We start from the raw sequence: 16519 nt of genomic DNA on the forward strand, positions 1-16519 counted from the left end.
TAACAGTACATTTGTTTACCTGAAAAAAAGAATCTTTATTTACATATGGGAAAACCAAAGTAAGATCAAAGAAAAAAATGCTTTATTAACAGGTAAATAACTTCACATTCTCCAAAATGTGTCCCCTACTAAAATCACTGCAGAATCCTTCTCTCTGTGCACACACACTGACACCTGGTATCAGTATTTACTATCAGACCCAGATGTGCCTCCTACTTGTCAAATAACGGATGCAGAAAGTGTTTTCAAACTTCGAGAAAGTTTGGGGTTTCATCTGGACATAGGGTGGGTGCCATAGCTACTTTGCACAGGTACTGCTAAGCAAAAAGCTACAGCTACATAACAGAAACTTCCTTTGATAGATGTTTTAAGCAGCGGGTCACTACTGCTGCAGTGCCAGGCACACCGCTCAGTCTTGGTCACCTTCTACAGCACCAGCTTCCTCCCTCCACCTTGCTTTAGATCAATACTGCCTCCTTTTTATACACCCTCCTCTCCCCTCCCTTTTGAGCCCTTCAGAGGAGGCTGCATGGAGCTTACTGCTGCTAGCCAACTCCAAAGCTCACACTGCTGCTCAACACTTGCCCTGCACAGCTGCCCTTAATGTTTTTTTTCTGCACACCAGGCATTTCCCCCAAAAATGGAGCTTGCGGAACACCTGCACCTCAGAAATACAATCATTTTTTCTCCCAGTTCCTAAGCCTGGAGAAAACGAAGCAGTGACACCACCACATTTCCACATTGCAAATATTTAGCCCATGTTCTACGTCTAACAAGTATCCTAAACTAATTCCACAGTTACTTCCATGCAACTTCTTTTTGTTCCTCCTTTTGCTTTACCACTATATATAGTGTGCATATATAAACACACATACGGCCACATACAAATAAAGTCAGAGAAAGGAGTTTACATATTTCAAGGCTTGGAGGGAAGACTAAATTCCTTTAGCAAGATCTCCAGCATAAACATCAACATCACCCCTAACTCCCTTAACAGAACAAAGTTTTGTGTCCCGCTGTGTCAACGGATTCTACCAAACCCTCCTAGCTTATAGGTAAGAAAATCCTTGAACGCGAAATGTTAGCACTATACATAGTAGCCCAAGGTATTTTGCATGTACATGGAGATAAGTTATGATGATGGAAGAGGACGTGAAGATTGTTCAGATGTTTTCAAAGTCTGCAAAAGAGAAGGGATGTGGGGGAAAGATGCAAGAAGAATGGAAATTAATGCAAAAAATCCTACCGTGAAGCTGTTGTTGACATTCTTAGTGCTGGATTCTGCCACACTAGCATCTGTCAGATCCACCTCATCAAAAATAATGGACTGGAAAGAAAAAATTCAAAACCCCAATGAACTACTGAACCCAGTGTATAAGCAGCAGACCCAAAGGGACATGTCTACAGGTCTCCTTAGCATACTCCATCACAGCCTTTTGTGATCTGAAGGAAAGGCCCAGCTTCAATGAAGGACTCAGAAGTCTAGTTCCACACACTGGGGCTCACAGTTGCCTGTCTTCAGTCAGTGAACACATTGACTGTATTTTTATTAAGGGATTATTTTAAAAAAAAAATTGCGGGCTTTGTTCTTCTTGCTGTCTATCAACATACTATGCCAGATGCATGGCAACACTGATTTGAAAAATTCTAGCCTTGCTTGTCTCCTCCATTTCCTCTTATCACTCATATTTTCTCCCTTGTTTTTCAGCTTCTATTGATTCAGAGCCCATTCTCTACTAAAATACAGCAAGTGGGGAAAAAAAATGTGGAAAAATAAGTATCACAGGTCCACATGATGCTTTAATTTAGAAAAAAAGGATTTCCACATGTAAGGCGAAACACAGGGATCTTCTAGGAGCTACAAAACCTGAAGACAGGTGCTTACAGAGTACATGCTCTTTTCTCTGCTGAGGGTTGCCTTCTCACAGACACCCATCTGCCTCCAAAGATCCACCACTGACTTCCTTCCCTTGGACTCATATGTATCATCGAGACCTTACCTTAGCAGTTTTTGCATAGTACAGCGTTCGTCCTCGCAGTTTAAAATATCGTCTCTTCCACCGCTGGAAGGAGCTGGTCTGTTTCATCAGCATCCCCTCTTTTATGACAGTCTACAGAACAAGGAGGGGAGAGGGGTGAAGCATACGTTTTACTTACAGGCATCTTTTATGCTCTCCCACCATATACCCATAACAAAAAAGACTTGGGAGTTTCAGATCAATAATCTTAGTGCCCTCTGCTGGAAGCGCTTAACAAATTCATTCACATAAACAAGCAAACAAGGAGATTAAACCATCACAATCCATAATACACCCTGTGGTGCAGTTTTATCCTTGTCTTTAGTGCTATCATGATACCAAAAAAGACAAATAACTTACGACTGAACGAGCATTTCAGAGTCTAACAATGACTCGGGGAGTATAACAGTTAAACTCAGTGAGGTCAGATTTCAGTTGCAGGTAATCACGCCTTTCATTTAACTGGTATTTGACTACAAGCACATACACACCACAGCATATCTGTCCCTATCTCCAGTTCCGCCTTGTGAAATTATCAACATCCACCTGGCACAGAGCTGGCAAGCTGCAGGCCCACAGGGTAAAGAGTGAAACTAGAGCAAAGAAGAAGCTATATCCAACTTCAGCATTTGGTATTCCTCAGATAGGCTTGGCCCTGCCTCAGTACTCTCTGGCTGGCTGCCATTTCCCAGGGCTGGAGTGCCAAAACTGTCTACGCACACTGCCTTTTTTTTTTTTTTTTTAACTGCTTTATAACTAGACTGACATACCAGCGTACACAGTCCCATATGCTAACTCTCATACTATACATACATATGGGTATTTATTTAATCCACATGGACTTCACTCTACTTTGTCAAATACATTCGATTCCTTCACTGAGGACAGATTTTGAATGCCAATAGCTACACGAAAATAATCTCCAAAACTGCAGCTTAGAAAGACAAAAGGCAGAAAAGTCAGAGCTGAGGGTTCATCCTCAAATTACTGATTGAAGGTATTGCCTAGGAACTGTAAAGGGAGCTATTTCATGCCTCAGTACCACAAGAAACCTACTTTTCTCCTCAGGAACCCACCCCTTGCTGAGAGAGCCCAATGTGATAAACACGCAGTTAAAACACAGGAAACAAATGGTTCGACAATCTTGTAAGACAGGTTATTCTGTATCTTGATGCCAGGAAAATGACACAGCTTTAACATACCAGAGGTCTCAGTGTAACCCAGGTTTGTAACAGAGTCAGGTCACAGATAAGTATCAATTAATTCACAAACACAGTGTTAAATGTACACTGCCCGACTACTACAGAGCACAAAATAAATACTCTTACTGATCCACAGGGTTTAGTTCATTTTAGAAAGCCTTTCCAGGGCACTAAACTTGCTTTTAAAATGCTATATATACTTCTAATGTGGGTCTTTCCTTTTTGAAACAGCTACAGATTTTAATACTTTCCACACACACTGGCCCTTGCCAAGCCCAAAGCTTCCTCAAAAAGCACTTGGAAAAAAATGCTGACTATAAGAAGAAACATCCATCTGACAATACGTGCTTCTCTCTTGCTAGACTGAGCCATCCTCAAACTGGCCTGAGAGATCATAGGACCTGGACCACCCTGGTGATGACTCTACTCACAAATCAGCCAGGAAAGAGCAGGCTCCTGCATACCCCCAGACCTGAAAGAGCACTGCAGGCCATAGGAGCAACTGTATACCTTCACTGCACTGGGGAAGAGAAAAGGGTGAGAGTTCCCCTATCTCCTCCACCAGTAACATCATCTAACTCAAAGCCTGGGACCTGGCAAACTCCAAGGCTAGCGAACCCCAAACCTCACTGGGTTTCCCAGGGTTCTGTTTCACAAAGCTTCCTGCACACTGTTAGTGCTCAGGAAACACCAACTTAGCGTGCCTGGTTCAACCAGGAATTGTCAAGCTCCACAGTTTCCAGCAGAATGAAAAGAGATAACGAAAATACACAATAAAACACGAAGCTCATATCAGAAAATGGTCGTCTCCCACATCTCTCCCACAACTCTGAAGTGGTCACTGAAAGACATCTTGGCATCCATTTTCCACAAGTCACAGCAGAGACACAGCAGTAAGAATACACTCTAAGAAGCGATAAGGCATCTGGGAGCAGCTTTAGGGTCCAGAAGTTAAACATGCTATAGTGATATCCAGAAACAAGATGTTAAACTAACTTAGGGCTGGTGCTAAGCAAAGAATCTGAAACTCTGCCATGATCTTAATCTGAAGCTTCAGCGTAAGAGAAAATGGAGTTCAAAGACTGACCCAACAGCATCCCTTGCTGCAACAACCCTGAAGGTGAGGCCTGAGCTGAATGCACTCATCTGGAACTGGGAAAAGTGCATTCAAGCTCCTACTCTGCCATGGACATTTTACAAGAGCCCAATAAAGCAATTTTCACTCTGCGTGTCTCCATCTCCCATCTGCCAAGTGGAACAAACAGCACTGCCCAACTCTACAGAGTCCTACTAGAATATATACATATTTATGTCTACCTGACAAGTTACTTTAACTTCCAGCACCTGAGTATCAAAGAGAAATGTAAAGCGAGAGCATCTAAATTACCATGCTAAAAAAAAAAATTTAAAAAAATTTAAAAAAATAATCACACACTTCTGCAGTTCACTTACTATCTACAGGGAAGAAAATGGGAAAGTGTCAAGAGATTTTTCAGATTAAGACAGAAACATGGAATGATCTTTTTTCGTTGGACAAAACCACTTATAATTAAAAAATGCTACAGAGAAAGTAGCTGCTGAATTCTGCAAAGCCCTGAACCAAAGTCAGAGAGGAATTAAAAATCCTGGGGAAGACTCCCAGGATGCAAAGCCCAAAGACATCAAGTCAGCCAGGAGTCTGATCAAAAATAGCAACTTGCAGGAGGAGATTTCAGAGCTCTGTTACCATGCTTATTCACAGATAGGCTCAAACTAGGGTCAGCCAGAGCCCCACGCTCCCCAAGCTCGGCCAGCGGCACTCTGGCCACTCGAACTCCTACCCAGCCCACCAGAACAGCACCTCCCAGCAAAACAACGCCTCTGCTTTCCCTCAGCTCCCACAGCTCCATCCTGCCAGACTCGGCTCCCGAGTGCCGCACATGAGGCGGCTCCCCTCACCTCGGCAGGGCTCACTCACCTCTGCACAAGACGTGCATTCCTCCATTCCTCTTTTAAACAAAATCCTCTTTTTTTTTTTTTTTTTTTAATCAAAAGGCAACAATCCCAGAGGTCATCTTGCCCCTCCCTAAGTAGCAGTTTATGTCATTTACCAGCCTCTACCTACAGAAAACCTCACAGCTACATAACTCAGACATGAAAGGCCAGTGAGAAGTGAGCTCTCACATGCACGCACTGCTCAGAGAAAACAAGCCTCTGGTTCAGAGCTATCCATCTCTGCATGACAGCGGCTGTTCTATTTATAGGCACACAGCTCAGTAAAGAGTTTGGTGGGTTTGGGCGGAAAGGGCTGGAGATAAGATCAAGATGACTTTATAAAATGATTCAGACTGCTGCCTTTCTCCTCCTCTATTTTAATTTTACAGCCAAAGGACTTGCTACTTGCAGAGGAATGCAGCTGAAGAAAATTAACTGGGGAAAGGACCTGAGAGCAAAGTGACATCAAATTAAATACAAGGGGGGAGCTGAACAGTTATTTCTGCTCACCAGCCTCTCTGAAGCTTTTCTAATTGAAGATCTACTCTGATCAGATTACTAGGCATGTAATTCATCAAGACAAAAGTGAAATTACCTCCCCCATATGAAAAAAAAATGTTAAATCTATTTTTAGTGTCATATATTGGATCCTACAGGAAAAGCTACTGCCCTGAAACATTTATGAGGTTTGACTACGTGCATCCTATCAAGGATAAATATAAAAATTGTTTGTGACAGAACTACCCCCATTGCTTTTTATGCAGCTCAGTTTCTCTTCAGCATGGTGTCCTATGGCATGGCACTCCATGGGCAGACAACACTGTGAAAACTGAATTATCTTCCTGGATCATGCCTAAAATGGTGTGCTACTAGTTTCAACAGTGATCCCCTTTATCATATTACAAGACAGTATAAAAAAAGGTTACTGAACAAACCGACAATTTAAAGCAATACTGCACATAGCAGATTCTTAAGCATCGTGGCAAAGAACGCAATTAGACACGTGAAAGGCAGGGCCTAGGAAATTTCTAGCATTTCACTATTTATCTTCAGCCTTCAAGAAAAGGAACTTCCTGCAGAAAAAAATCCAGTTCACAGAGAGCAATACACAACCCTCCCCCCAGGCTCATCATCATTTTGAAACTTGACATTTAGGAAGAGAAATAATATGTTCTCAGATTTCTCCTGTCAAAACGGGTGCAGGGTTCAGGCCTAATCCTGAACCGATGAAAGAAAAGTTTTGCCACTGACCTCAATGGGAATGGTTTCAAACAACTCTGAGAACTTAATTTAAGGACTTAAGGCGGGGAGAGCCTCATGCTTCACTGGTTCCCTTCACGCAGTCCCACCTTGCAAGAACAAGAAGCCAAATGATTAACAGTAGTCATTCACAAAACCAGCAAGACACAGTCGTATTTTCTGCAGCTGTGTCTCTGTATCCAACAACCCACATCAGGAGATCAGAGAGCCAGCCTACACAGACGAAATGCTTTCTATACTGATAACGTGAATTAATCTAGTAAAAAGTTAAGAACAATCATGTCAGCTACTTTCAGACTGCATCCCTCGTTTTGCTGTACATAGTACTGCTCACTATGTGAAACACAAGAGAAGCGCATCCTTTCCGGAGGCGTAAGCCTCTTGCCCCATTTGGAAGCAGGGCCCTTGATATAACTAGTTTCCTAATCTGGAAAACAAGAGCCTATTAGCCAGACTAAAGGCAACTATCAACTGTACCCAGCTGTCAGGCTGGCAAGTGTCCTTTAGCACATGGAGACTGCAAACTGTGTTCTATATAGACAGAGGAAGAATAATGCAACCTATTTTACAGCTGAGATCATGACATATTCTCAGGGGCAGTTATTCAGTGCAGCATATCTGAAACAAGAATTTCGCCCCACTGATATTTCTTTACAATGCAGAAAAATAACTGTGTACAAGGTAAAAGTAAAATCATTCAAAACTATCTAAACGGCAACTAAAGAATCTGAAATACCAAAGTCCTCAGCATCTGGATTTCTCTGTTTTCCATGTGTTTTCAGAATGTAAAAACTTCAGGGCACAGACTGTTTATATTTGTATGTACTATAAAACTTTGAGCATGGTGCTGATGCCAAACAACAACTAACTGGCTAAAGAAAGCACCAAATGCACTGAGAAAGAGAAAATGAAATGAAAAAGCACACATGGAACTGTCAGGCTATCTTTATATATGCTTACTAAAGAATTTTACAGGCAGCTGATCCCCAGGGACCAAGCAACCTAGATGACTTTGGTTAAGCTGTGACAAAAAAGGTGGGAGTAGATCTGCAGTCACTTAAACGTAGCAAGATAGTCTTGCCACACTAGGGCAGGTACAAACCTAGAGTGCTGTACCTCATTGCAGGTAAAAACAGTTTTGTAGCCAGTTCCATAAAAGCTCTTTGGGGTCATAAATACGGAACTAATAATTATTTAGAAATCAAATTAAATACAATAAATCCGACAAAGAAACTACAGGAATAAATCTAGCCAACCTCATAGAATAAGACATGAAAGGTCAAAAGGCTAGGGGTTAACAAGCTAATCCGAGAGCAACATCCTTCCACCAGACAGTGGTCACACCCTGGAAATTAACTCCAGGAAGCTTGGAGGGGGGAAATCTAGATCAGTAAAGCAATTCTAACTATGAGACACACAGAGGGAGCTACGCAGATCTATATGGAAGCACAAGGAATTTACAGGTTGTGTAGTCCTGTTTGGGAATTCTATATTAAACGTACTAGCCTCTAGCAAAAGTGAAAATTACATTAAGATTTCTTCCACTGGTACCAAAAGGACAAGAAGTTATGTGAATTCATTGCAACAAAAGGACTCCAGAAGAGGGGGAAAAGAAAAGAAAATGAGAGGCCAGCCACAGGAATCAAATGTCAAAATAGAAGCCAGGGCTGAGAGTCAATGATCCAGTAACAGAAGCTGAGCTCTCCACTGATGAAGGGGGTACTGTCTAGGCTTTTAGTGTACGTTGTTTGATACCATTTTGTTTTAATAATCTATGCTTTATAAACTGGGAAGCACCCATGTTAGACCTCTATACAATTACATGGGAAAGCCTGCAAAATCTCCTCTAACAACCATCCTCCCAATCCTCCCCTCTTTCCTAACCTCCAGCTCTGCTGAATTAGTTGGACTCTGCATACCTAATGAGAGACTACAGACAAGTTCAGCCAACAGCTCTTGGGGCAACCTCTCTGCAACTACTAAGACAAGCAGAATTCAGAGCAGCATGCAGTGATCCGTCAATAGTGTAGCTGAGATGTCGCTGAAACAGGAAATGCAAGTTTATTCTCTGGATCAGCAGTGAAAAACAGGAGTTTGTATCAAATAAAATACTAAAACAGCTTGAGTAAGAATCTGCCTTGGCACAGAGAAACAAATGCTCAAACACTTCATTCCTCATTACTTAACACTGCAACCAGTAAACAACATGTCTTTGAATCAGCTTCTTTTCAATACCTCGTTCAGCTGTCACTATTATGAATGATTCTCTTCTAAAAGGTGCGAGCACTCATAAACCTGAAGTGAGCAAATTAAGAAAAACAAATTTGAAAGCACACAGAAAGGTTGCACGTATATGGGAAAGGAAATACGACATACTAGCATATCATCACGCAGCTCCCCAGTAAAATGAGCTCAGCTAGAGAGCTCCAAGCAAAGTACCTAAAATAGATGAATACTCTGGTCAGCTACTTAGACAACAGAATGAAAAAACACACTAGTACACTCCAATTCAGTATGAGTTAGGGGCTGGACAACTCCTAAAATGCAAACTACTTAAGCCCTCAGTATGCTTTCCATAGGCTCCAGGCATCCTTCCCAAACACATTTATCACAAGAGGGAAACTAAGCACAAAGCTCAAGTCACCCCAGCAAACTATAGCAAAGCTGGAAGATAAGGGCTCAAATTCATCTACACAGATAACCAAAGCCAAAAAAGCAACACGTCAAAAGCTATGTGAAAACTTTGGAATGGAGTAAAACTTTAAAAGGTACTAAATAAATATGAACTGTATACACTTAAGGACAAACATATAAAAAAACGCTGTTATTTTTTCTACCATCCTAAGTTACACATGCACAACTACATCCCTTTCTTAGGGCATTTTCCCCATACACAAAAAAAGTCAAAACACATTACCTGCTGTGAAACCTTCAGCTCTGAGACATGCCTATCACACAGCTATGCACCAGCACCACAGAATCGCTTGTATTAACTCAGAAGCACATGGCTCTGCTGCTGAAATGCAGCAATATACCTCACTTTGAATCACAGCATTGCACGCAGAACCCACTAATGCTGCAGCCTGTACCACTAGAGCTTAAGTAACACTCTTCTTACTCGTTCAGAGATTGCCAAGTTATTATCAAAAGACACCACTGCCCCTCTAAGCCCACCCATCCACTCCACTGGCAGGCAGAATGACCCAGGCACTTACCATAGCGGCACATCAGGGTCATTTGATATGTATCAGGCTGGGAAGGCACGATCGCTGCTATTGCAAGAATAGCAAATGTAAGGGAAAGCACATGAAGAATACAGCTGCGGATCTCATCCTCACAATCATAACCACCCCATCCTTCCCAGACTGCTAAATGTCATGGAGATCTTGGTCAAGGAGGAAGGAAAAGCCAGCAGAAAGTACTGGTACGAGAACTTCAGGACATGGGAAAGTGAAAGTTATACCTTGAAGAAGAAAACTGAATCCTTTGCCCTTGTGTCGAGGAGGCTGAGAGAACGACAGCTTCCTCCCACTGTGTCTGGATTCCCATCAACTCTGCTACTGAATTCTGCAAGGAGCCTTATTTGGTAGTGGCTGGTAGATGTAGGGCCAAATTCTGATCCTTTTACTCCAACTGGTATTCCAATGGGATTACACTATTGAGGACAGAAAGCAGCTTTTGGCCTTCGGCTATTTAATTAATACTTAAGGTATCTTAGAATTTATTTTTATCTCATCTTTAACAATTGCTGTTATCAGATTTTCCATATTTATGTATTAAACAACCTATGCTTTTAAGTTTTTTTTTCCTCATCCATTTAACAGTTTTTAAAGGATACACCAAAGTTTTAAATTTGTTTTTCCATTTTCCCTGTTTTAATATCCTGCAAATACCTTTGATCATGCCAAGACATCTTGATCAGCACCAGCAACAACAAGGAAGATTAGCACAGCCCTGGGAACACCATTTTGTTAACTTTTAGCTAAACAGAAGAGAAGGGGCCGGCATGAGTTCCCAGAACACCGACTTTTAATAAAATCTCAGCAATAGATCTACATGTTCTAAAAGACTGTTCTGACCTGCCTGGCAGAAAGCAACTTGAAAAGCAGGCAACACGGCCTCCCAATTTTATTAGCCACACTTCTGCCTTTCAAGAATGAGCGAAGGCAGCTGTCCTGTGGGTCAAGATATTACCCTGGTGCTTGCAACACCTGCCTGAGTTCCCAGCTCCCCCGGGGATGTCATGTGTGATTTTGTGCATTTGGAACAAGAAGCATGTATCTCAATTCCCTGTATGGGAAACGGAGGTGGTATCACCCCTCCCCACTAGAATATTACATGGCTAAATTTATTACAACCTGCAAGACTCAAATACAACGTGCTTGATGCAAGCATTATGTAATCAAGACAGTGTTTCCTTTTTCAATAAAAAAAGCAAACCACAACATCAGAATAGGTAACAGACGTAAAACCTTCTAACTTAGCAATGAGGCTGTGAGGAAATAAAAAGCTTTCCTCTAAACCCAAATGGAGTAATTACGTATTAATCAATTACCTAACTCAGCAGTGGTAATCTTTTAGCCAGGCAAGCCACGTTTTTGCTCTCTGGATGAAAGAAGGGTAGCAGGGTTTGGATCTCCTCCTCTGGGTAACTGCTTTCCGGTCACCTGCAGCCCAGGGACTGCAGACAGCAAGCACTGTATCCTGTGGAAGCACTGGACTGCTTCTGCGGAGGTACAGCGCTACTGAACTGGGCACACACAATAAGCTCATTGCTTTCCGGAGTGCTTTATACCAAGCAAGCAACAAGGGACCACGAAAGATGGCGGCTGATGTGGATCACTGCTGCTGCCTCAGCTATTTGTCTGCCTGAAGCGGAACTGCCCCTGGGTAATTGTCCCGCAGGGCTGTGGAGCCCGCCAGAAGCATCTTCTTTCTTTATGAGACACTTATACAAATTCTTCAGGAAACGAGAAGCAATAACCACTTAGGGGGGTGAAAAAGCAGGGAACAAACAGTTAACAGAGTTAATAAAAATTCCTTTAAATAATGGTTTGTGCATTTGAAACCTTGAAAAAACACATTCCAAGAGGAAGCTGCTTTTCACTTGGACAACATTTTGATCTGAAATTTCTGATGCTGCTGTAACACTACCTAGCATAAACCTTAAGCTTTCAATAAAAATAGGGAATACAAAAGCCTCACTTTATTTCACTTCTGCTTTCTCTTAAGTGTGCAGGTACAGCCGCTATTTTAGAAAGAATCACATTGGATTTGTAATTAAAGAAGGTAAAGTTATGCAGTGTCTTACATGGTATACTGGATTTTCTAACCAGGCAATCTGGAGATAGACATTTTACAGTTTTCATTTATAATCCAGTACTCCTCCAAAGTAAAATATCAATGATTTTTTTGTAACAACAGGTTTTGAGTAGGGGGAAATACTCTATAAACATTTGACTTAGTTTTACTAAAGAAAAAAAACCACCTTTAATACCCATTTTATTTTGTCTCTAATTTCTATTTGAGAGAACAATTACTAGCCTGGCCATGTACTTTTTAGCAATGTGGTCTAAGTAAATCCATGTTCTCAAAACATGCAAGTTTCATGTTAGCTCTTTAGTTCCTGGAACCTGAACTATAGTTAGAAGGAATGAGAAAAGCTACAAGTGTGTGTGGTTTTGTGTTTTGTTTTGGTTTTGTTGGTTTTTGGTTGGTTTTTTTTTAAAAAGGAAGTAACAGCTGTTGCTTTCACATAGCATCCAAAACTCACCAGCAGCGAAGCAAACTTACAGTACACCAGTGGTAACACAGTGCTGGGACACTTCCCAAATTTTGTCAGAACAGATGAGTCTGAAGACCATGTATAACATAGATTGAGTTAAGGGACAGAAACATTCTTACAGCCTAAAATCCTACCTTTTTCCTTAGTGCTCAGCAAAGGAACTAGTCTGTGGTGTTAATCCAAGGAAATTCATGTCCTTAAAATCTGTGCTCAAGATGTTCAGTTTCAATTCAATCACAAGAACCTGTCTTTTGCAACAATTACCTCTCTTTTTAACTGAAGAGCTCACAGTTTCTACCTGGACTAAAGCATGAGCCACTACAATTTACAACATGTGAGCCTCCTAAAATGCCCTCTTTTAGACAACCCTGTTAGAAGCCCACATAACAAAACCAGACAGACACTTCAATATGTTTTAGTGGAAGATGCTACAGTTAGAACATGAGTTAAGCCATAAATTCCTGAAAATTCCCTTCTTATCCGTTGAATATTTCTTTTACATGACCTCCTTACTAAAATATATTGCTTATCATAATACTTCTTTCAATACTTGTATCAAACTAATAAACTTCTCCATTTCCTCACTCAAATTTCATCTCAGAAAACCTTAAAACATTTGCCCTCCAGTAATAAAAATAACATTTTTTACCTATAAAAAGGACATTTTATCTATTAGGCAACACAAGAAGAAACGAAATAAGCTTTCTTCAGTTGCTCACGTTGCCTACCATACATTTGAGAACTCAGTCTACTCTGGAAACTTGCACAAAAATGAGGAGAAACATTTTGCTTCCTCCTGTTTTTTTCTTGCCTATACACTTCAAGGTGGCTCCTAGACCTCAAAGCTACTAATCAGAATGAGAATCACAACCTCCCATAGTGCGAAAGTTATCTATACCACAAAGTGCTACACAGCACAGAAATCTAAAACTCACTAGTTCACATACTGGACGAAGTCTGTCCGCTGCAGCGTGAAGCTTAAGACCAGTTAATTTATCCTGCTTTTTATAGTATAAATTAACCCGACATATCTCTGCTACTGGAGCTAGACAGCTTCCAGTATCGCAGAAAGTCTGCAGAGGTGCTTGCTCTGTCTCCCAACTCTGTTGAAATATATATTGCAAACTTGTCTTTAAAAGTTCAAGGCAATGATAAACGGTTATAAAAACTAAAATATAACAGAAAAATTACTTGTAAAAGTAAATAGAAGTTAGGCTGAATTAGTCTAAACAAGAAGTCCTCCTGATGACACCCAAGGACATTGCTGAAATCCTGTCTGGTAAACAAACCGCAAGCTCAACATACCAAAGCTGGCACGCTGGAAATCCCACCTAACTGATGAATGAAATGAGAAGATGACCTATTCACCCACTCTCTGGCTTTCTGAAGTTTGTAATGGGATGCTCGCAATGAAAGCTCAAGCGCAAAGGAAGAAGTGCGCTTTACTGTCAGCACCCACAAAGGCTGCAGCACTCTTCCATTTCACGCCCTCATCTCCCAGGACCACTTTTGGTATTACCGTGTCTTCATCCATACCAGGTGACAACTGATAGTACTACCACTTCAGCTGATGCCAGCTGAGTCCTCAACACTGCTCAGAAGGTGGGAGCAAGGCTCCTGCTTGTTGCCTCTCCTCACACACATCATCCTTCTCTTATTTTATTTCATCTCTTTCCTAATTCCCAGCTGTTCAAAAATACTTTCTCTTAGTTAACCAACAGTTTCTCGAGCTGCACCAATGCCAGCCTGAGACCAGGAGAGGGACTAAAAGCAGCATACTATGAAGCCTGATGCTGGTACAAGTCCGACAGGTCTCAAAATGGCTGATCAAGCACTTTATACAGCCTCTGCTTCTTTGCCAGCTGAGACAATAGGAGTTACACTACCAGCTATACCTGATCATACGAAGTTTTCTTCTTTCCACAGAATAATAATCATTAATAGACTGCTAAACATACTTCTCTTGTACCTTCTGCTCTTCCTCAAAAATTCTTTCCAGCTAAAAACAAGTAAGTACATTAAAACACAATATTTCACTTTCCAAACCCTTAGCTTTCCACTCCTCCTTCCCCTGACCTATATCTTCACTAGGGACAGACTTTTCAGCTAAATAGATGTTAGCTATGATTTACCTACAGACACTGCATGTCAAAGTCACAGGTCCTATATGTCCAAACAATTCTGTTTGCCCCACAGTATTACTGCACCAACGTATTTCAGTCAAATACAGCTGGGCAACCTGTGGGCTCAGAAACAAGTTCACTGAAGTTTTATTGTCTTGTAAGCAAGAAGCTTTATTTTACAGCATTTCTTGGGAAAACAGTTGACAGGACCACAGGAAGGAAAACATATCTTCAAAATGTTTGTGACCAGGATGAACAAGTAAATTCTGAGGAAGTCTATGGTATGGCTACAGCAGACTTTGCACTCAAGCTGTGACAACCATAAGCTTCCATCGTGATTTAACTGTACTTATAGGCACAGTCTTGCACCAAGTACAGCAAAAGATGTGGTTAGAAGAAATTTATATCCTCAGGGCACAGTAAAAGTCTGTCTACATATTTTACTGTCACTCTGATAGACCTGTCCAACAGCTTCTAAAGCTCACAGTAGTCTGCACTCTGTCATTCAACAAATTCAGAAATAGGTCTGTGTTTGCAGAGGAAGTAAGCTCCTCAAAGTCTCATCAGAACTCTGATTACTCACAAAGTTGTCTTCACTCCTTCCCCTCAGGGCAAGGAAAAAGCATACATGCAGCAGCATGCAGAAAAGATGATGACGAAACAAGATACCAACAGAACAAATCAACCCCTGATATCATAATACCTGGGCTTACTTGGAAAACTTGACACTGTTTAGTTGAAGGTCTTCTGCAGAGTAACATACAGGAGGCTTAATAGCTGTAGACAATATCTGTTTATAATCCTTGTTCTTATCACGTTTATGTTCGCGTAGCACAAGTGGCTGGTTCAGGCTTCTTCCAGCCATGCTGACGCAGGAAGCGATGTAAAACAGGGCAAACGATTAAGTGGGGACATGGGAACATATTCTGCTATATCCAAACAAAGGTAAAATCCAATGCATCTTTTACCTTAGCACCTCTAACATTCCGCTGTAAGCAAGAGTTCCCACTCTAGCACTGAGAAAGTCACTGTCCTTACTCTTATCACAGACACCACCACATAGATATTAAAGTCAGACTATGGTATCCTTCCTCCCTTCTCACATGAGACCCCTGCCACAGGTGGCATTAGGAAATCACAAGGTTCACCCTATCTCCAGCACGACTAATTCCTAATATTGAACACCCTCTGTGTGGGAAAAGATCGCAAAAGGTTTATTTTTTTCCCAGTAGATTAAGAGGCTAGACCAAGTCACCTGGTGCTACAGCACAGCTGAGATCTGCTTGATACACTGAACACTCATCCAGAGGGCTTCACCGTTTCCTGTTGTGGCCCAATGAACCATCTCACTCACACAGCCCAGACCCTCAGTGTCTTAATGCAAGAAGCGAGTGACAGCATCAGCAGCACTCTGCAGATGGAGGAAGCAGCCCCGCCACATGTAATGAAGTGAGCGCACGGTCCTTGCGTATGACCATACTTTGTCATGGGGGTTTTTGGAACTGGGACCCATGTAGCAAAATGATGACGAGCAGCAGAATGACGATACAGGGCAAAGCAAGGCAAATTAGCCAGCAGAAAAAAGATCCCTATAAATAATGCTTCAGACACTGCATCATGTAGACATTTACCCTCCTTCATTATGCACACAAAATAAGCAACACTGAGCTAGAAGCAGCAGCACTGAGCAAGTCATCTGCATCCACGCAGCAACAACTGTGCTCGCCCATGCTTCAGTGACAACAGGAAGATAATGGTAGAAGAATAACTAACCTGGTACTACTAAGCAGAAACATATCATACAACAATCCAAGAGTTACACAGGACTTTAATGGCTACGAAGAAAAATCATGCAGCTATTGTAAAAATAGTACAGAAGAGGGCAACTCCCTATGGGTGGTTCCTAGCCTAAGGCTGAAGGAAATCTTCGTATCTTCTCTTACAGTAACAATACAGAGGAACTACAGTTCTAGTTGTAGTTGCAGAATACTGTTACTGCCCCTAAAAATGTTATTGTTCCAGAACAAGCCACAGAGGGGTAAAATCTGACTGGGCCAAGAGAATTGGGGTGGAAAGGATTGTTACCTGACCAGGGAAGTGAAGCAGGGCAGAAAAAGCTGGGAACAAAGACTAACCAGCCGTAACATTGCTTTTTGA

The 16519-nt window shown here is 41.6% G+C and overlaps 1 protein-coding gene across 1 annotated transcript in view; it reads right to left on the reverse strand.

The window, feature by feature from the left end:
- Positions 1-16519, reverse strand: part of DGKD (diacylglycerol kinase delta) — a 58164-nt gene that overhangs the window by 40071 nt on the left and 1574 nt on the right. The window contains exons 2-3 of the mRNA XM_086468652.1: positions 2001-2111; positions 1247-1327 (exon numbers count right to left, since the gene is read on the reverse strand). Coding sequence (XP_086324778.1) covers positions 1247-1327; positions 2001-2111 — 192 coding nt within the window. The remainder of the gene's footprint in view (positions 1-1246; positions 1328-2000; positions 2112-16519) is intronic.

Source organism: Leptosomus discolor, chromosome 7, assembly GCF_034619465.1.
Source record: "Leptosomus discolor isolate bLepDis1 chromosome 7, bLepDis1.hap2, whole genome shotgun sequence".
NCBI lineage: Eukaryota > Metazoa > Chordata > Aves > Leptosomiformes > Leptosomidae > Leptosomus > Leptosomus discolor.